This window comes from Lithobates pipiens, unplaced genomic scaffold, assembly GCF_037356315.1.
Source record: "Lithobates pipiens isolate NorthernLeopardFrog02 unplaced genomic scaffold, aLitPip1_a1.2 Scaffold_25, whole genome shotgun sequence".
Taxonomy (NCBI): Eukaryota; Metazoa; Chordata; class Amphibia; order Anura; family Ranidae; genus Lithobates; species Lithobates pipiens.
Genome location: NW_027507787.1, coordinates 232,443,663 through 232,465,693, shown reverse-complemented (window position 1 = coordinate 232,465,693; position 22,031 = coordinate 232,443,663). Strand labels below are relative to the sequence as shown.

General features: G+C 47.2%; 1 protein-coding gene across 3 annotated transcripts in view; it reads left to right on the top strand.

The window, feature by feature from the left end:
* CNNM1 (cyclin and CBS domain divalent metal cation transport mediator 1) overlaps positions 1–22,031 on the top strand; it is an 84,710-nt gene that overhangs the window by 9,361 nt on the left and 53,318 nt on the right. For all 3 annotated transcript variants that reach the window (XR_013262859.1, XM_077455659.1, XM_077455658.1), the window contains exons 2-3: positions 8,580–8,723; positions 11,383–11,523. Coding sequence is in view for 2 of the 3 variants with exons in the window: in XM_077455659.1 (XP_077311785.1) it covers positions 8,580–8,723; positions 11,383–11,523 (285 nt within the window). In the remaining variant the exon portion in view is untranslated. The remainder of the gene's footprint in view (positions 1–8,579; positions 8,724–11,382; positions 11,524–22,031) is intronic.

Genomic DNA, 22,031 nt, shown 5'->3' with positions numbered 1-22,031 from the left:
CGATTCCTGTCTTCTCTCTCTCTCTCTCTCTCGACCCGATTCCTGTCTTCTCTCTCTCTCGACCCGATTCCTGTCTTCTCTCTCTCTCTCGACCCGATTCCTGTCTTCTCTCTCTCTCTCTCTCTCTCTCTCTCTCTCTCTCTCTCTCTCTCGACCCGATTCCTGTCTTCTCTCTCTCTCTCTCGACCCGATTCCTGTCTTCTCTCTCTCTCTCTCGACCCGATTCCTGTCTTCTCTCTCTCTCGATCCGATTCCTGTCTTCTCTCTCTCTCTCTCTCTCGACCCGATTCCTGTCTTCTCTCTCTCTCGACCCGATTCCTGTCTTCTCTCTCTCTCTCGACCCGATTCCTGTCTTCTCTCTCTCTCTCTCTCTCTCTCTCTCTCTCTCTCGACCCGATTCCTGTCTTCTCTCTCTCTCTCTCGACCCGATTCCTGTCTTCTCTCTCTCTCTCTCTCTCTCGACCCGATTCCTGTCTTCTCTCTCTCTCTCTCTCTCTCTCGACCCGATTCCTGTCTTCTCTCTCTCTCTCTCTCTCTCTCTCTCGACCCGATTCCTGTCTTCTCTCTCTCTCTCGACCCGATTCCTGTCTTCTCTCTCTCTCTCTCTCTCTCTCTCTCTCTCGACCCGATTCCTGTCTTCTCTCTCTCTCTCTCTGTCGACCCGATTCCTGTCTTCTCTCTCTCTCTCTCTCTCTCTCTCTCGACCCGATTCCTGTCTTCTCTCTCTCTCTCTCTCTCTCTCTCTCTCGACCCGATTCCTGTCTTCTCTCTCTCTCTCTCTCTCTCTCTCGACCCGATTCCTGTCTTCTCTCTCTCTCTCTCTCGACCCGATTCCTGTCTTCTCTCTCTCTCTCTCTCTCTCTCTCTCTCTCTCTCTCTCTCTCGACCCGATTCCTGTCTCTCTCTCTCTCTCTCTCTCTCTCTCTCTCTCTCTCGACCCCGATTCCTGTCTTCTCTCTCTCTCTCTCTCGACCCGATTCCTGTCTTCTCTCTCTCTCTCTCTCTCGACCCGATTCCTGTCTTCTCTCTCTCTCTCGACCCGATTCCTGTCTTCTCTCTCTCTCTCTCTCTCTCTCTCTCTCTCTCTCTCTCCCGATTCCTGTCTTCTCTCTCTCTCTCTCTCTCCTCTCTCGACCCGATTCCTGTCTTCTCTCTCTCTCTCTCTCTCTCTCGACCCGATTCCTGTCTTCTCTCTCTCTCTCTCTCTCTCTCTCTCTCTCTCTCTCTCTCTCTCGACCCGATTCCTGTCTTCTCTCTCTCTCTCTCTCTCTCTCTCTCTCTCGACCCGATTCTGTCTTCTCTCTCTCTCTCTCTCTCTCTCTCTCTCTCGACCCGATTCCTGTCTTCTCTCTCTCTCTCTCTCTCTCGACCCGATTCCTGTCTTCTCTCTCTCTCTCTCTCTCTCGACCCGATTCCTGTCTTCTCTCTCTCTCTCTCTCTCTCTCTCGACCCGATTCCTGTCTCTCTCTCTCTCTCGACCTCTCTCTCTCTCTCGACCCGATTCCTGTTCTCTCTCTCTCTCTCTCTCTCTCTCTCTCGACCCGATTCCTGTTCTCTCTCTCTCTCTCTCGACCCGATTCCTGTCTTCTCTCTCTCTCTCTCTCTCTCTCTCTCTCGACCCGATTCCTGTCTTCTCTCTCTCTCTCTCTCTCTCTCTCGACCCGATTCCTGTCTTCTCTCTCTCTCTCTCTCTCTCTCTCGACCCGATTCCTGTCTTCTCTCTCTCTCTCTCTCTCTCTCTCGACCCGATTCCTGTCTTCTCTCTCTCTCTCTCTCTCTCTCTCGACCCGATTCCTGTCTTCTCTCTCTCTCTCTCTCTCTCTCGACCCGATTCCTGTCTTCTCTCTCTCTCTCTCTCTCTCTCGACCCGATTCCTGTCTCTCTCTCTCTCTCTCTCTCTCTCGACCCGATTCCTGTTCTCTCTCTCTCTCTCTCTCTCTCTCGACCCGATTCCTGTTCTCTCTCTCTCTCTCTCTCTCTCTCTCGACCCGATTCCTGTTCTCTCTCTCTCTCTCTCTCTCTCTCTCGACCCGATTCCTGTTCTCTCTCTCTCTCTCTCTCTCTCTCGACCCGATTCCTGTTCTCTCTCTCTCTCTCTCTCTCTCGACCCGATTCCTGTTCTCTCTCTCTCTCTCTCTCTCGACCCGATTCCTGTTCTCTCTCTCTCTCTCTCTCTCGACCCGATTCCTGTTCTCTCTCTCTCTCTCTCTCTCGACCCGATTCCTGTTCTCTCTCTCTCTCTCGACCCGATTCCTGTTCTCTCTCTCTCTCTCGACCCGATTCCTGTCTTCTCTCTCTCTCTCTCTCGACCCGATTCCTGTCTTCTCTCTCTCTCTCTCTCTCTCTCTCGACCCGATTCCTGTCTTCTCTCTCTCTCTCTCTCTCTCTCTCTCGACCCGATTCCTGTCTTCTCTCTCTCTCTCTCTCTCTCTCTCGACCCGATTCCTGTCTTCTCTCTCTCTCTCTCTCTCTCTCAAATACTTTGTTCCTGTCTCCCACTTGTGCCTCTGTGTTGTCCCCAGCCGATGGAGACAAGTGACCATGCTGACACTTTTTGCAGGCATGGTCCAGAGCAAAGATGTGCATCCAATGCTGGGTGAGCGCATGTAGACCGGAAGTGGCTACAAAAGGGCTGGAGTAGATCAGCAATGATAAGAGAATAAAGTATGAAGTATTATATGGGGAATAACTAGATATGTATTATGATGCATGCTTTATTCCAAAGGGTTCAGGTCTATGGTACATGTCCACCAGTGCACATGATCCCTCTGTACAATCACTGTTCCATCCCATACTGCCTTGTAATTCATTCTTGATCTTCCTGAATGTTCATGGCCTAAAATCAGCTAGTTTCTGCTGACATGTCACTGATCAATCATCTGCCATCCATATCACTGATCAATCATCTGCCATCCATATCACTTATCAATCATCTGTGGTCCATGTCATTAATCAGTCATCTGCCATCCATATCACTGATCAGTCATCTGCTGCCATGTCACCAATCGATCATCTGCCATCCATGGCCCTGATCAATTCTCTGCAGTCCATCTCACTATTGAATCGTCTACCATCCACGCCGTTGATTGGTCATCTGCCATCTATGTCATTGATCAGTTGTCTACGAAAGAAAAGCAAAAACTTCTCCTGCGCTCTGGTGTCAAGGTCCTCAATATGTGGTGTAGCCAGCTTCACATGGTAGTGTCTATCATTTTGCAGCCCTTCTCAGAATAATGGGTATTCAGAAATGAAAAGAAACAAAAAAAGAAAAGGAGGGCGCACCGACCTAGTGCATTACCACTAATAGAGCTTTATTCAAATAGAACACATAGCAAAATGAATACTCACAAACGAGTATTGATAAAAGGCGTAATCAATACAGCAGGGTCAACTTCTCCGAACATCAACAAGCCTGGACCTGATGTCAAGTAGATCAAGTGATACCCCCAAAAAATGGCTGACGCGTTTCAGGAGAGAACCCCTTTCCTCAGAGCCTAAACGGGCAATGGTTTCTCACAAAAGGACAGCGCTATATATATATATATATGTGTGTGTGTGTGTGTGGCCGCACAACCCAAAGCTCCACCCGAACACTACAGCCCACACCCAAGAAGAAGAAAAAAAATTTTTTTTATAAGTGAATAAATAGATAAAAAAAAAAAATGTTTCTACTTGACATCAGGTCCAGGCTTGTTGATGTTCGGAGAAGTTGACCCTGCTGTATTGATTATGCCTTTTATGAATACTCGTTTGTGAGTATTCATTGTGCTATGTGTTCTATTTGAATAAAGCTCTATTAGTGGTAATGCACTAGGTCGGTGCACCCTCCTTTTCTTTTTATTGATCAGTTGTCTGCCATTCAGGTCACTGACCAAGCATTTGCTGCCATATTATTGATCTGTCATCAGCAGATAATGTTATTAATCAGTCACCTGTCATACATATCACTGATCAATCACCTGCAGTCCTCCATTGATTAGTCATTGGTGGTCCATGTCATTGGTCAGTCACCTGCAGTCCATGTTATTCATCAGTCTAAAACTGTTCTAAGAAGCAGGTCAATGACCAAGACTGTCTCCAGCTGAAGTCTTCAACTTGCAGCTCCAAAATCAGTACAGTGTTTAATATAATGGGATACCTGATGTTTGCTAAATTATACAAATTGTTGGCTATCCACCTATTCTGGAATGCTGAATTTTCCCATTAGCTGCTCCAGGAGCAAGTACGGGGAGGCAGATCTATCCAAAGTAATTACTCCCTACTAGGTAGCCCACGGTAGACCAAGGCTCCCTGTCCCTCTGTATCCAAAGTTAGCCAACTACAGATCATGCCTTCCTGTTCATTTGTATCCAAATTCAGCACACTACAAAGCATGGCTCCCTGTCCATCTGTATCCAAATGCAGCCCACTACCAACCACGTGCATCTGTATCCAAAGTCTGTACGGACCATGGCTCCCTACATCTCGGTATTAAAAATCAGACTACTACAGATCATGGCTCCCAGACCAAATTCAGCCTAATATAGACCATGGCTCCCCGTTCATCTGTATCCAAAATCAGCTTACTTTGACAGCTGTAGTCAAAGTCCGTATAGATCTATATCCAATGTCAACACACTACCATGGCTCTCTGTCCATCGGTATTCAAAGTCAGCCCACTATAGACCATGGCTCCCTTTCCACAGTTATCCAAATTCAGGCCACTATAGACCATGGCTCCCTTTCCACAGTTATACAAATTCAGCCCACTATAGACCATGGCTCCCTTTCCACAGTTATCCAAAATCAGCCCACTACAGCCTATGGATCCCTGTTTATATTTAATATATTATATATATATTATATTATATTATATTATATTATTATATTATATTATATATTATATTATATTATATTATATTATATATTATATTTATATTTAATCAGCCCACTACAGCCTATGGATCCCTGTTTATATTTATCTAAAGTAAGTAAAGATCATGGCTCCCTGTTCATCTATAGTCCGTGTCAACCCACTACAGATCATGGCTCCCTGATCACATATATCTAAAGTCAGCTTACTACAGACTATGGATCCTTGCCCATCTGTATCCAAAGTCAGTACAGACCATGGCACCCTCTACATATGTATTCAATGTCAGCCCATTAGCGACCATTGCTTCCTGACCATCTCTATCCAATGTCAGCCATGACTCCCTGTTCATCTGTCCAAAAGTTAGCCTACTACAGACCATGACTCTGTCCACATGTATCCAAAGTTAGCCCACTACAGACCTTGGGTCCCTGTACATACATATGTATTCAAAGTCAGCCCTTTATTGACATTGGCTCTCTATACACATGTATCCAAAGTCAGCCCACTACAGACCATGGCTTCCTGTCCATCTGTATTCAAAGTCACTACAGACCACAGATCCCTGTCCATCCCAACGTAAGCTCACTACAGACCTTAGCTCTCTAAGCTCACATGTATGCAAAATCAGCCCACTACAGACCATGGCTCCCTGTCCATTTGTATCCAAAGTCAGCCCACTATAACCCATGGCTCTCCATCAACATGTATCCAAAGTCTGCCCACTACAGACCATGGCTCCCCAGCCATCAGTATCCAAAGTCAGCCCACTACAGACCATGGGGATTATTATTTTCTAAACCTAGAGAGTGCAACATCTGGTGCAACTCTGCATAGGAACCAATCAGCTTCCAGGTTTAATTGCAAAAGCTTAATTAAACAAGCTGAAGTTAGAAGCTGATTGGCTACCATACACAGCTCCACCAGATTCTGAGTACACCGGTTTTCGTAAATTCTACCCCATGGCTTCACGTCCATTTGTAGCCAGTCAGCCCACTACAGCCCATGGCTCCCCATCCACATGTATCTAAAGTCAGCCCATTACAGACTATGGCTTCCTGTCCAAATGTGTCCAAAGTCAGCTTACTACAGACCTTGGCTCCCCATCCATCAGTCGTCAAAGTCGGCCCACTACAAATCATGGCTCCCTGTCCGTCAGTATTCATAGTCAGTACAGACCATGGCTCCCTGTCCAACTGTGTTTAAAGTCAATACAGACCACAGCTTAGGTTTGCCACCTGTCTGGTTTTGACCTGGACAGTACGGGTTTTGAATGATGTTTTTCCTCTGCCTCAAACCCAAACACCAGTGCTGACGACAGGATGTACCTCCGGGCATCCAACCCCCCCCCCCCCCGAGCCGCCGCTCCGATCCCCCTGCTGTCATGTCATTGCTTCCGGGTTACCCGATCAAAGCTGATTCTGTATGCGTCTCTGACTAGCCGGCTAGTAGCTTGGGTCTTCCAGTGGAAGGGGGGACATCCCCTCCCACTGCTTGTAACAGCAATCCAGTGGCTAGTTAGCCAGTCCAATTGCTATTGCAAGAGAGCCGCCCGTCGACTCTAAACAACAGTACCAGGACGATGCCTGCAACGTCCTAGTACAACCACTTGAAGTCACATGATGTACCAGGTACGTGATTTGGCAGCAAGTGGGTATCCAGAGTCAACCCACTACAGACCGTGACTCTCCATCTAACTGTATCCAAAGTCAACCCACTACATACTATGGCTTCCCATCCCATACTATGGCTATCCCATTTGGATATATGGAGCCATCATGGCTCCATGTATCCAAAGTCAGCCCACTACAGACCATGGTCCCCTGTCCATCTCAAAATCAACCCACTACAGACCTTGGCTCACCAGCTACATGTATCCAAAGTCAGCCCACTACAGCCCATGGCTTTCTATCTACATATATCCAAAATCGGCCCACTACAGCCCATGGTTCTCCTTCCGAATGTATCCAAACTCCAGCCCCACTACAGAGCATGGCTCCCCGTCCACATGTATCCAAAGTAAGCCCACTGCAGAGCATGGCTTCCCCTTCCATCTATATCCAAAGTCAGCCCACTACAGACCATAGTTCCTTGTCCATCTCAAAATCAACCCACTACAGACCATGGCTTCATTGTCCATCTGTATCCAAAGTCAGGCAACTACAGACCATGGCTCCCCATCTACATGTATCCAAAGTCAGCACACTACAGCCCATGGCTTTCAGTCTACCTGTATCTAAAGTCAGCCTACTGTGGTTCCCTGTCCATCCCAAAATCAACCCACTACAGGCCTTGGCACCCTGTCTAATTGTATCCAAAGTCGGCTCACGGCTCCCTATCCACATGTATCCAATGTCGGCCCGCTACAGACCATGACTCTCTGTCCATCGGTATCCAAAGTCAGCCAACTACACACCATGGCTTCCCTTCCATCTATATCCAAAGTCAGCCCACTACAGACTATGGCTCCCCATCCACATGTATCCAAAGTAAGCCCACTACAGACCATGGCCTCCTTTGCACCTGTATCCAAAGTGAGTCCACTACAGACCGTAGCTCCCTGTCCATACTAAAGTCAGCCCACTACAGACCATGGCTTCCCATTTAAATGTATCCAAAGTCAGCCCACTATAGACTATGGCTCTCTGTCCATCCCACATTGAGCCTACCGCAGACCTTTACTCCCTATCCACGTGTATTCAGTCAGCCCAGTACAGACCATGACTCCCCGTCCATCCCAAAGCCAGCTTACTGCCGCCCATTGCTCCTAATCCACATGTATCGGAGTCATCTCCCTACAGACCATGGTTCTATGTCCATCAAAAAGTCAGGCCACTAGAGACGGTGACTCCCTGTCCATCCCAAAGTCAGCCTACTGCAGACCTTGGCTCCCTGTCCGCATGTATCCAAAGTCACTTCATTACAGACAATGGCTCCCTGTCCACATGTATCCAAAGTCACTTCATTACAGACAATGGCTCCCTGTCCACATGTATCCAAAGCTAGCCCAGTACAGACCATGGCTCTCCACCCGTTTTGTATACAGAGTAATTTCACTACAGACCATGGTTCTCTGTCCATCAAAAAGTCAGGCCACTACAGACTGTGGTTCCCTGTCCATCCCAAAGTCAGCCCTCTACAGACCATGCCTCCCCATCTATATATGTATCCAAAGTCAGCCCAATATAGACCATGGCTCTCCATTCATTTGTATAAATAGTCAGCTCACTACAGACCTTGGCTCCCTGTCCTCATGTATCCAAAGTAAGCCCACTACAGACCTCGGCTTCCTATCAATATCTATCCAAATTCAACCCACTACACCCCATGGCTGCCCATCCATCAGTATTCAAAGTTAGCTCACTACAGACCATGGCTCCCTGTTCATCTTGGAGTAGGAGCAGGGTACTGGAGTAGGCCAAATTTACTCCTACAGGGCAAACAAAAAGTAACAACCAGGTAACTTCTAAATATTTCAAGTCTGCAAGTTTAAAACAACAGATATCCTTCAGCCTCGCACTTCAGGCTGAAATCTTTATTAGACGTTTTTTTTTTTTTCTATTATTCTAACAGTGTATAAAATAAAAATGAAACCAGAAATAAACTTAACGTTTCTAGAAGGCAAATTTAGCAGAACTTGTACCATTTATTTATTTGGAAATGGCTTGTTTTGCCATCATTTGGGGTCATTACATTTATCCTCTCGGTTTTGTTTTGTATGTTCCAGGCAAATCCCATTTGGCAATAGTTCAGCGGGTCAACAATGAAGGGGAAGGAGACCCATTCTATGAAGTGATGGGGATTGTAACCCTGGAGGATATCATCGAAGAGATCATCAAATCTGAAATCCTGGATGAGACAGATCTGTACAGTAAGTAATTCAAACCTTGAAAAGTAAGGTTGGGGATACTTTGATGCAGACCCAAAATTAGAACATTAGTTTAGGTTTACTTGCCCCCACTGCTGCATATTAAGGCTAAGTTCACACTGCTGTTCCATTGCAACTTGATGTGACTTGAATGCAACCTTGATGTTTCGTAACTTTGATTTAAAAAAAAAAGTCGCAGCCAGAGTCACAAAGTTAAAACATATATATGACTACCTTGCACCACCATATTTTTGTCGCTGTGACTTGAGTTGCAGCAATTAGGATGGCACCCATTGAAATTAATGTGTTTTTATTTGTCTTGCGACTTTCTGAGACTCAGTTCACAACAGGTTGCATCAGAAGTCACAGCAGTGTGAACCATGGCTAACTGGGAAACATAAAAAAGTAGCCGAAGAGCCTCTACAGAACCCAGCTTAGAGAAATAGTAGGCAATTTTCAACCACACTAAGAGGGAGGCCACCAATTTGATAGACCTGATTGGCAGCCCAACCACCAAGAAGTAGAGAGCACATGGGAAGCTGACAATACTGCTGCTATTTGCCAGCCAGTGGCCTAGTGTTGTCACCCTGCCACAGGAAGTGCTGTTACCGGCAGGATTTCCTGATAAGAATGTAGAATGTGAAATGATACTGTAGATTGTGAGTGTACGGTACATACACTTTACAATCCAACTGTGGGGTGGAGAAAAATTATCTCTATCCTTGAGAAGGGGGATCAAAAGAGAATGTAATAGATGTAATCCCACTCCGGCATGCTCCAGTGCTCCCTCTTCTCTCCTCTGGGCTGTGGGTGATCGCTTGGCATCATCAGGTAAAACACAGGGCTATTAACACTGCATTGTATGCAGAAGAGGCAAGTGTTTGACCACAGTTAGGAGAGCCTAAGCCCTTGTACACACGATCGGAGATTACGACGGAATGCGTCCGATCGGAGCGTTTTGTTGGATATTCCGACTGTGTGTGGTCTGCATCGGACTGTTTCCGTCGGAATATCCGTCGGACCAAATTTTCCAACTTGCCGGAAATATTTTCCGACAAAATGCTCCGATCGGACATACTCCGATCATGTGTAGAGAATTCCGATCGGACAAAGTGCCACGCATGCTCAGATCAAATTCCTACATCAAAGCTATTGGCTACTAGCCTGAACATAGTCCCGTCGTAACGAAATAACGTCATCACGTTCTGAACGATCGGATTTTCCGACAACTTTGTCTGACCGTGTGTATGCAACAGTTTCGGACAAAATCCGTCAGACAAAATCCGACGGATTTGGTTGTCGGAATATCCGATCGTGTGTACAAGGGCTTAGAGGGGAGTTTTGTTTAGGATAAGTCACATGGGTGGAGGGAGCCTGCAGGAGCAAGGAGTAAGCCAAGAATCCTAAGTCTTCATCATGCCTGTACTCCAAGACTTAAAGTCTAACTTTAAATAGTTTTGTTTATGCCAAGCTGGATGAACTTTTTAAATCCTTGTGGCATTTTATTGCATTTCTTGGAGACAGAACAATATAAATGTACAGAAACATCCATATAGAAACCCATCCTATGCTCCATTCCTCTGCTTTTAGAGTTTCTAAGGAACACGGGGCCCCCAATATACTGTACATATGACAGTGACCATAGATGGTGGGAATGTGGACAACCCAGATTGTGGAGCAGAACCAAGAAGACCTTCTCCTCTCCTCCTGGTGATGGAAACCACAACACCTTGACACCAGAATCATGTAAATGGGTGTTGTGGTTTCCATCACCAGGAGGAGAGAAGGTTTTCTTGGTTCTGCTCCACTCTCTGGGTTGTCCACATCGCCCAATCTCATAACCACTAGTCCCAGGAATGGCAGAGATGTGGACAACCAGGAAACCACCTTGACACTAGAATCATGTAAATGGGTGGTTTCCTGGTTGTCCACATCTCTGCCATTCCTGGGACTAGTGGTTATGAGATTGGGCGATGTGGACAACCCAGAGAGTGGAGCAGAACCGAAGAAAACCTTCTCTCCTCCTGGTGATGGAAATCATGACACCCATTTACACCATTCTGGTGTCAAGGTGGTTTCACGGTTGTTCCACATCTCTGATGTTCCCAGGACTAGTGGTCATTTAATTGGGCAATGTGGACAACCCAGAGAGTGAACCATAATGGAGATTTTTTTTTTTTCTTGTCCATGGAAACCACAACATTTATTTACATAATTGTGGTGTCAATGTGGTTTCTGGGTTGTCCACATCTGACGTTCCTGGTACTAGTGGTCATGAGATAGGGATGTGGACTCCAGACAGATCGGCTTTATTACTATACTCAGATCCAATTCTTATCCCATCCTCTCTCTCTGCTATCCTTTCCACCTACTTTGAAACTATTCATTATATTGTTGATTTAGAATAAAAAAGCACATTTTACCTCCTTTCTGCTGATAATATGTGCAAAGGTTGTTGGAAGGGAAATACCTGGATCACTGAAGGCTTCAATGAGCATTTGTTATGGTCTATTCTATATATAGGCTGAGGTTCTTAGGTGTCCAGAATGTTCACTTTCAGACAAGTCCATTGGGTTCAGTTTTCTATTAATAACAATGTCTCTGATTGTTTATATGATTTTTTAAATTTTTTTATTTATTGAAAACATTTTCTTTCTATTAGCTGATAATAGGAAAAAGGAAAGAAATCCCCACCGAGAGAGGAAACAACAAGACTTCTCCCTGTTCAAGCTTTCTGACAGTGAGATGAAGGTGAAGATTTCTCCTCAGCTCCTCCTGGCCACCCATCGCTTCATGGCTACAGGTAGGTACAGGCAGTTCAATGCACTGGCAGGAGGACCATTAGGTTCAATATACAGTTCTAGAGATTCAGTGCTGAGGGCACATTTCCACCCGGTCATATAATTTATATTGTGAAATGTAGAATGTATTATTAAATGTTTCTGTGCCGGCCCCCTTCAATCGCTGTTTACACTTACATGTTTCACCACTTAATGATGGCTGTATACATCTATGGACAAATGCTCAATCACACCTCCTTGGACTCAGAATCCACTCTTAGTGATGCCTACTAGGCTGGGACTAATGATCGAGAGGTGGTAGGAGGAGCTCCTGATCACGTGATCACTGTGATAGTTTGGGGAGCCTCCCCTGTATCTACTGCTCCTCCGTCTATACATTTGGGAACCTTTCTCATCGTTTGCGTCTTTTATTTTATTGCAGTCACATCCTAAAGAAAAGCAAATGTTTTGTACAGCATTAGCCCCAACCTTCCATACCCGTTGCACCAGTTTAATAGTTGTGGCTTGCTGCATAAGGATAGCGGAAAGGCCCATTTTTACAATCTTGTACTAAACCTCTGACTGCCTTTTGCAGCCGATGTTAAACACACAAGCAACAAAAGAAAAAATGAAACCTGGATTTTTGAGGCACAATTTACACCCTGTGCTTAAACTTCCATTAAAAATTGTTTTATTTCAACATTCCCACAAACCAACATGGGATGTCTTTTGTTTCATGTAGACCCCCCCTATTTGTCCTCGTCCAACTATCCTATCATATACAAGTTGGAAGTGTGTGTGTGTGTGTGTGTGTGTGTGTATGTGTGTATATGTATGTATATATATATATATATATATATATATATATATATATAGCGATACCCTCACTTAAGAGGGCCGCAAGTTTGGTTTGGGTCCTGAGCACAGCTCCGCCAACCCCCCGGCAATCTGCACTACCCACTTTGGCACAGTTAGTATCTAGCAATACACATTAAATCACTTATACTCTAAATATGTGTGTGTGCGTGGGTGGATAACTCAAGCTCATAAACAATCCTTGAAAGTATATAACTGACTTTACTTGTTGTTTTTATAAAAGGAATAACATGAATCAAACATTTGGATTGCAACACATAATCAGGTCCCTGCAGTAACCAGTAATAAAGATAAACAGAGTAATCAGCATAATAAAGTATTGCTATGCAACTCTAGCGCTGCCCTTTTTCAGCTACTTCCCCACATGGGCAAACACCCAGCACTGTCTACCTATGCAGTCAGGCCTGACTGATCTAGATGGAAGTCCAGTAAAACAATATTCGCTAGCAATCTTTCGGTGGTGCACTTGAAGAACAACTTTGTAATCCAAAGGAATAATAAAGATAAAGCATCTGTCTTTAAACAGCTCTCACCACCCGGACAAGTCCAAGTCCGGTTTCTCTGCCTTTTCGTCTAGGAACAGGAATCCACCGACCTCCGAGTCTTCAATCCTTCTGGTGTACAGCAGCAAGGAATGAGAAAATGTCTCTCAGGTGCAACTAAGCTGGCAGAGAGCTCTTTGGAAAAGAGCACAAGGCCCAGGCTTCAGGCCTTGTGCTTTCAGCAGTTCAGCACAGACCTCCTCTTGCTAGGAGAGAGGGGGGGTGTCCAAAGAGAGCGAACTAGGCCTCTCCCCCTCCTTATATTTCCTCCCCCATAAGTCTCTGGGGCATAACTCAAAGCATCCTGGGAACCAGCGGGGTTCTGGGAACAGTAGTTTTATAGTTCTTAAAGAGACCCCGCTACACACTCCCCCCACTTAAACTCTTTGGTCCCCAAAGATAAACTTTTAACACATATCCTGTACCAATTTTGAAAGTGCTGAGTATGATGTTGGTACAGGGAATTTCCACCAGAACTCAGAGGTGGGATTCCCTGTCCCACAGGTCACACTGACATGAGTGGCCTGCCTAACTGTGCCAGAGAGTGAGCTGGGGTTGCCCTCCACCAAATGGTCAGTGGAAGGATTAGAGCGTTCAGCACTTCTTATAGCAGTCACAACAGAGTCCTCAGAGCTCTCCCCCATTTGAGAGTAGGCGAGCTCTCTGTTCTCTTGGGACTTCAGGCTCTAGTGCCACAGGCTCTACTTCAGGAACACATTCTGACAGCATCACTGGTTCTGGAACATCGGTTCCTCCCTCTTCTGAGTAAATGCTAGGGATATCTTCCCAGCCTTCAGGCACACCACTAGATGGAATGAACTCTGTAGCTTCTGGGTTCAGTGTCCCATCCTGTGTATCCTCAGTAGGTGGGAGATCTATGGCAGAATTTCCTGGAGTTGGTGAAGGCCACAGCCACTCAAGCTCTCCTCTTCCACCTTCACCTCGTTGGGAATCTTGTCCATCTCTAACCCGGGAGGTCTGAGACCGAGTGCTAGGTCCCGGGGTATCCAGAATGGAAACAGATTCAGGTGGATCTCTCACTGGAGGTATTCTGACTGCTTCAGTAAGCGGGAGCAAATGATTCCTGTGCCAAGTTTTCAAGGGCCCCACTTTCCCCTCTGGTTTTAGCTTATACACAGGCAATCCAGGTAGCTTTCTGCAAATGACATAGGGCTCCGATCTCCATCTATCAGCAAGCTTGTGCTTCCCAGGGATCCCCAGATTGCGTAGCAGTACACGGTCCCCAGGCTGCAGGTCTTGCACTCGAACCTTCAGATCGAAGTTCCTCTTGTTGCGGGCTCCCCTTTGGTCCGAGGCCGCCTGAGCTCGTTCATGGGCCACTTTCAAATTGTGTCTAAGTCGGTCCACATATCCCTTGTGGGAGGTAGCAGAGGCATGGTCTAGGGAAATGCCAAAGGCCAGATCCACCGGCAATCTTGCTTCTCTCCCAAACATGAGCCGGTAGGGAGAGTAACCCGTCACATCACTTGTGGTGCAGTTGTAAGCGTGCACCAGAGCTGATATGTGTTGGCTCCAGTGTTGCTTCTTCTCTGTCTCTAGAGTTCCAAGCATGTTTAGTAAGGTCCGATTAAACCTCTCAGGTTGGGCATCTCCTTGTGGATGATAAGGTGTAGTCCTGGTCTTCTCTACTCCCAATGAGTCCAGTAGGTTCCGGATCAGACGACTCTCAAAGTCCCTTCCTTGGTCTGAGTGGATTCTCTGTGGTAATCCATAGTGGACAAAGTATTTTTCCATGAGCACCTTGGCCACAGTGGAGGCCTTTTGGTCTTTGGTGGGGAAAGCCTGGGCATAACGGGTGAAATGATCGGTTACCACCAGAACATTTCCCAATCCACTCAAATCGGGTTCGAGGCAGAGAAAGTCAATGCACACCAGATCCATTGGACCCTGACTCTGTAGGTGGCCCATTGGGGCAGCTTGATGGGGTAGAGTCTTCCTCTGGATGCATCGTGCACAAGAACGGCAATATTCCTCCACTTCTGCCCTCATACAGGGCCAATAGAACCGGCTTCTGACAAGCTGAAAAGTTCTCTCCGCCCCTAGATGGCCATGCTGGTCATGTAAGGCAATTAGTACCGTCTCTCGGTGCTTCTCTGGGAGAAACAACTGCCACTTATCTTCTGAGTTATCAGAGGGGCCCCTTCGGTAGACCACTCCCTGATGTACTTGTAGCTTATCCAACTCTTTCCTCAGCAGGCGAGCCTCCTTGGAAGGGTGATGTCGAAGTCCCTCTGGATTCTCATTCTCCAAAGCTTCAAGGACCAATCTCCCCATGGGGTCTTCCAATTGGTCATAGCTCAGCTCCTTTCTGGACAGCTTTGGCAGGAGTTCCTCTGCTAGTTGAATTACCCCACAGTAGGGTTGAGGGACTCCCACTGCGGTGACTCCTATCTCCTCTGCTCTGGAGCCCCCTCTTGCTTGAAACTCAGCACCCTGACAGAGTGCTCGCACTCCTTCCGGTGCTACCTGAGTCCAGTCTTCCCAGTCATCGACCATGACATGAGATCTTCGGGACAGGGCATCTGCATCCCTATTTCCAGCCCCTGGTCTGTATTTTAGACTGAAGTTGAATCCGGATAATGCAGCCAACCATCTGTGTCCGGTTGCATCTAACTTTGCAGTAGTGAAGAGGTAGGTCAGAGGATTGTTATCTGTCTTTACGGTAAACTCCGCCCCATAGAGATAGTCCTTCAGTTTGTCTACTACTGCCCATTTGAGGGCCAAGAACTCCAATTTATGAGTGGGGTAGTTCTTCTCCGAGGGAGTCAGGCTCCGGCTCACATAGGCCACTGGTCGCAGCTGCTCTTCATGCTCTTGATAGAGCACTCCGCCTAGGCCCTCATGACTGGCATCGACATGTAGCTCATATGGTCTGGTGGGATCGGCATAGGCCAGGACTGGGGCCGTGGTAAGGCTCCTCTTCAAGGTTCGGAAAGCCTCTTCACACCTTGGGCTCCACTGATCTTGAACCGACTCACCGGCCCTCCTGGGTCCCAAACCATCCTCTTCTCCTTCAGTCTTGAGCAATTCGTTCAGTGGCTTGGCAATCCGGGCAAACCCATCCACAAATCTTCTATAATAGGAGCAGAACCCCAGGAAAGATCTGAGCTCTGTGACTGTTGTCGGTCTTGGCCAAGAGGTAACTGCCTCCAACTTCTCAGGGTCTGTAGCCACTCCCTTTTCAGACACTATGTGTCCCAGATAGTTCACAGAGGATTGGTAAAACCGGCACTTCTCGGGAGAAAGCTTGAGTCCCTCTTCGCTGAGTCTTCTCAACACCTTCTCCAACCTGGCCTCATGTTCTTCCAAAGTCTTCCCGAAGACAATGACATCGTCCAAGTACACAAGGACTTCTATGAGGTTCATGTCTCCAACGGTCTTCTCCATGAGGCGTTGAAAGGTAGCAGGGGCTCCAGACAGGCCCTGAGGCATTCTGTTGAATTCAAAGAATCCCACTGGGGTTATGAAAGTTGTCTTCTCTCGGTCTTCCTGGTGCATGGGGATTTGGTAGTACCCACTCTTGAGGTCCATTACACTGAACCACTTGGCACCAGCCAAACTCTGTAGGGCATCCTCTATTCTCGGTGTGGTATACTGGTCAGGGATGGTCCTCCTGTTGAGAGTCCTGTAGTCAATACAAAGCCTCAACGACCCATTCTTTTTCCTGACCACCACTATGGGGGAGGCATAGGGACTTCTAGACTCCCGAATCACACCAGTCTTCTTCAACTCCGCAAGCTGCTCCCTCAGATCCTCCAGGTCAGCTAGAGGGACCCGCCTAACCCTTTCCCTGAAGGGTTTGTCTTCTTGGAGGCGGATTCGGTGGGTGGCACTCCTGGCACATCCAACATCAAACTCATCCTTTGAGAAAATCCTCTCCCATCTAGTCAGCTGGGCCTTGGCTCTCTCCTTCCAGGCTCCAGGTAGGTCCGGGTTCTCCATGGAAAGTTTTTCCCAAACATCTCCTCCTTCACCCGTTCCTTTTACTTCAGACCAGCTGACTGGGGCCGCAGGACTCACCTGCCCCAACAGCATTCTGGCAGGGATCTCTATGGGTCTCTCCGTAGGGTTTCTCACACTCACTGGGACTCTTCCTCGAGCCTTCTTCAGGGCCTTGATTGAAATCACTTCCGGTATCACTTCCAGGCCTGAGTGATCCTCCCTTGGATCGGATTCCAGCATGACAAAGGGGCCAGGCTGCTCCCAGGTAAGCTTCACCGTGGCCCTGAGGCAGGCTACCTCTCTGGGCTGCAGCACCACTCCCTCTCTCCCAAGTCTCCACACCTTCCCTATCCCCTCTCCTGGGGTCTTCTGCTCTAGGACCAACCGTTGGTAGGCTGTCTTCAGCATGGGATGGATATTGGGATCTTGATGGTTACTCGTCTCCACTAGAGGGGTCAGAAGTCTTCGCACCAGATCCGTATTGGTCCCTATGATGAGGGACATCTTGCTGGCCCCGGGCGGTCTAGGACACACAACTGCCAGGGTGTCAAACACCTCCGTTTTCCCTGCCACAGATGGATCGAAGGTCAGCTTTATGGGCAGGTAACCATCGTAGGGGAAACTCTGAGTTCCAAGGCCCCATATCTCCAGCTCTTCTATCTTCTGTATAGGCAAATGGCTCAAGTGCCTATCATAGAAGTCTCTGTACAACAAAGTCACTTGAGCTCCAGTGTCCAGGAGGGCCTTCGTGTAGACTCCTTCCACCTGGATGGAGACAGTGGGGGACGGGCCGACCAATTCTTCTGGGAAGGGCCGGGTTGAGGCGACCCTCTTCTGGGGACCCGTCTTCATCCAGTTGGTTTTTGACTTTACTCTTTTTCGAGCCTGGTATGCATTGACCCTCCCCACAGTAATGGGAGTACAAACCCGCTGAGGGATGTTATTGTCTCTTATTTGTAGACATTCCTTCTGAGGGGTCTGGTTTCCTCTCTCTCTCTTCCTTCTATTCAGTTTGGAGTTCACTGAAAGGCATGGGCACCCGGTTGACTCCCTCACCGGGGCCCTCTGAAGTTTCCCGCCGGCTGGCGGTTATCTATCTTCTTCTTCTTGGGACTGGAACATCTAATGGCGAAGTGGCCACTGCCCCCGCAGTTGTAGCATAGCATCTCTTCTCGGTCTCGAGTGGGGCTTGGTGTTGGTGTATCTGGAAACAACTCCCTCCTAGGACTTGGTTTCTCGGCTCCCCCTTGACCTTTCGCCATCATAGCAGTCAACATCTCCATCACCTGGGACATCTGTAACTTCAAAGTGTCCACCTCCTTATCTCTAGCGGGAGTCATGGCCGGTGTAACTATTGCTACCGGTTGGTTGACGGGCTCGGTGAGATGTTCTTCCCTTTTCTCTTCCAGTAGGGCCTCTTCCCCTCTGATCATTCGGATGAGGTTAGTGTACTCCAGATTCTTCCCATCCAGTCGGGCACGCAGTGTCCATGCAATAGGATCCATGGGTTGAGCTCCCCTCAGTACCTGTTGAGCACGGGCCTCATCTACTTTTCCTGGGCTGATCCCCTTCTTTAGGATCATCCTATGCAGGATTTTATCTAAACGTCCCATGTAGTCTGATAGTTTTTCACCTTTCTTCTGGTAGCAATGCTCTAACTGATAAGCAAGCTCAGAGATTTTCTCTGTCCCACCAAACACAGTCTGTAGTACATCTAGGTACTCCTGCGCATTACAGTCTGTCCTGCTCATCTTCAGGTTGCGAACAGCCTCTAGAGCAGGCCCCTTTAGACTTTCCACAATCCTCTGCTTCTTTCTGCGCTCTGGAACTTCCCATTCCTCTAGTGCCTGAGTTGCGCTATCTAACCAATCTTCAAATCCCTCTTCTTCCGAAGGTACAGGTTTCCTCCCTGAAAACATCCGGAGTTTTCTGTACCCCGACATCGGGTAATCGGCGGGATCCTTCTTGCACTGGGCCACAATCTCCCCCAGGACAGCACACAGTTCTGCGCTAAGGGTGGCCGGTGCTGATCTGAGACTCTCGGGTGAGGTACGGGCCGCAGCCTGCGGTGATCCCGTTGGCGATGGCTCCTCCTTTGTTGCGTGCGCCAACCTATAGGATCTGTTGTCTTGTGTCCGTACACGGTTGCGCTTGCAAGCCTCCGGCATCCCATCCCAGTATTCCACTAGCGCATACTGATATGAGATGTCTGGGTCTGATTTTATCTCCATCACGCATGGTTCATGGTCTGGGGACACTGACTTCATTAACTCCTCTACGGTCTCTGTCGACCATTTCTCCCCTGGGAGGCTAATGACCACTGACTGACTTGGGTCGGCCTTAGCCGCTTCACACCACGCTCTGACTCCCTGTGGGTCCATGCCGGTACCTCTGGCGTGTTCACCGCTGTCTCAGAAATCCCGGATTTACGAGCCCCCACGTATAGCGATACCCTCACTTAAGAGGGCCGCAAGTTTGGTTTGGGTCCTGAGCACAGCTCCGCCAACCCCCCGGCAATCTGCACTACCCACTTTGGCACAGTTAGTATCTAGCAATACACATTAAATCACTTATACTCTAAATATGTGTGTGTGCGTGGGTGGATAACTCAAGCTCATAGACAATCCTTGAAAGTATATAACTGACTTTACTTATTGTTTTTATAAAAGGAATAACATGAATCAAACATTTGGATTGCAACACATAATCAGGTCCCTGCAGTAACCAGTAATAAAGATAAACAGAGTAATCAGCATAATAAAGTATTGCTATGCAACTCTAGCGCTGCCCTTTTTCAGCTACTTCCCCACATGGGCAAACACCCAGCACTGTCTACCTATGCAGTCAGGCCTGACTGATCTAGATGGAAGTCCAGTAAAACAATATTCGCTAGCAATCTTTCGGTGGTGCACTTGAAGAACAATTTTGTAATCCAAAGGAATAATAAAGATAAAGCATCTGTCTTTAAACAGCTCTCACCACCCGGACAAGTCCAAGTCCGGTTTCTCTGCCTTTTCGTCTAGGAACAGGAATCCACCGACCTCCGAGTCTTCAATCCTTCTGGTGTACAGCAGCAAGGAATGAGAAAATGTCTCTCAGGTGCAACTAAGCTGGCAGAGAGCTCTTTGGAAAAGAGCACAAGGCCCAGGCTTCAGGCCTTGTGCTTTCAGCAGTTCAGCACAGACCTCCTCTTGCTAGGAGAGAGGGGGGGTGTCCAAAGAGAGCGAACTAGGCCTCTCCCCCTCCTTATATTTCCTCCCCCATAAGTCTCTGGGGCATAACTCAAAGCATCCTGGGAACCAGCGGGGTTCTGGGAACAGTAGTTTTATAGTTCTTAAAGAGACCCCGCTACATATATATATATATATAATATATATTTTCACAGTATCTCACAAAAGTGAGTACACCGCTCACATTTTTGTAAAATATTTTATTCTATTTTTTCATGTGACAACACTGAAGAAATGACACTTGTCTACAATGTAAAGTAGTGAGTGTACAGCTTGTATAACAGTGTACATTTGCTGTCCCCTCAAAATAACTCAACACACAGCCATTAATGTCTAAACCGCTGGCAACAAAAGTGAGTACACCCCTAAGTGAAAATGTCCAAACTGGGCCCAATTAGCCATTTTCCCTCCCCGGTGTCATGTGACTCGTTAGTGTTACAAGGTCTCAGGTGTGAATGGGGAGCAGGTGTGTTACATTTGGTGTCATCCCTCTCACTCTCTCATACTGGTCACTGGAAGTGCAACATGGCACCTCATGGCAAAGAACTCTCTGAGGATCTGGAAAAAGAAAATTAATTGTTGCTCTACAAAAAGATGGAATAGGCTACAAGAAGATTGCCAAGACCCTGAAACTGAGCTGCAGCACGGTTGCTAATACCATACTGCAGTTTAACAGGACAGGTTCCACTCAGAACAGGCCTCGCCATGGTCCACCAAAGAAGTTGAGTGCACCTGCTCAGCGTCATATCCAGGGCTGTTTTATAGGCAGGGAAAAAAGGGGCAGCTGCCCTGGGCCCCATCATTGTTGTGGAGCCCAAAGCAGCTACCTCATACTTGCCAACTATCCCAGTTTAAATTCCCTTGTCTCTTAAAGTTTTAGTCCCGTGATGTGTCCCAAATTCTCAGTGTGAAGTTCTGTTACTAATGCTGCCCAGCTCTGACCCTGTGTTTGCATGTAAATGATCTGCATTGATATGTAAAAAGAGGCGGACTGGCGGCATTGATATGTAAATAGATGCAGCATTCATATGCATTGAAAACTATAGTGCAATTTGTACTACTAAAAATAATACGAAAAACACCAGAGCAAAATGTAATAATGCATTAAAGTGTTTATTCACCAATGCCAGAAGTCTGCCAAGCAAAATAGGTGAGTTGGAAGCTGTGGTGCATCAGGAGAGCTATGATGTAATCGGTATTGCTGAAACTTGGCTTCAATCCTCACATGACTGGGCTATTAATATTCCTGGCTATGCACTCTTTCGGAGAGACAGGGTAAAAAGGAAAGGTGGCGGGGTCTGTCTCTATGTGAGAAGTGATCTCAAAGCAAGTGTGAAAGAGGACCAGGTGGATGGAGAGTGTGATGAGTCCGAAGCATTATGGGTGGAACTGCATTTAGATGGGTGTAGTTCAAAGTTAATTGTTGGAGTTTGTTATAGACCACCCAATGTGAATGAGGAGGTGGAGACTCAGCTCCTTGCACAGATGGAAAGGGCTGCAAGGGCTGGCACAGTGATAATAATGGGGGATTTTAACTACCCAGAAATTGACTGGAGTAATGGCACTGCTGGGACAGTTAAAGGGCAAAAAATGATAAACCTATTACAGGACAATTTTATGGTCCAGTTTATTGAGGCCCCAACTAGGAATGAAGCTCTGTTGGACCTGGTAATCTCAAACCATGCGGAGCTTATTACTAATGTCCAGATAAAGGAACACCTGGGTAGCAGTGATCATAACATGATTTCCTTTGATGTTAGCGCTAAACAAGAAATACATACGGGAAAGATAAAAACACTTAACTTCAAGAGAGCTAATTTTCCAAGGATGAGGGCTACTCTCCAGGACTTAGACTGGGAGAGAATATTCGCTTCAATGGGCACAGAACAGAAATGGGAATTCTTCAAAAAGACTGTTTGG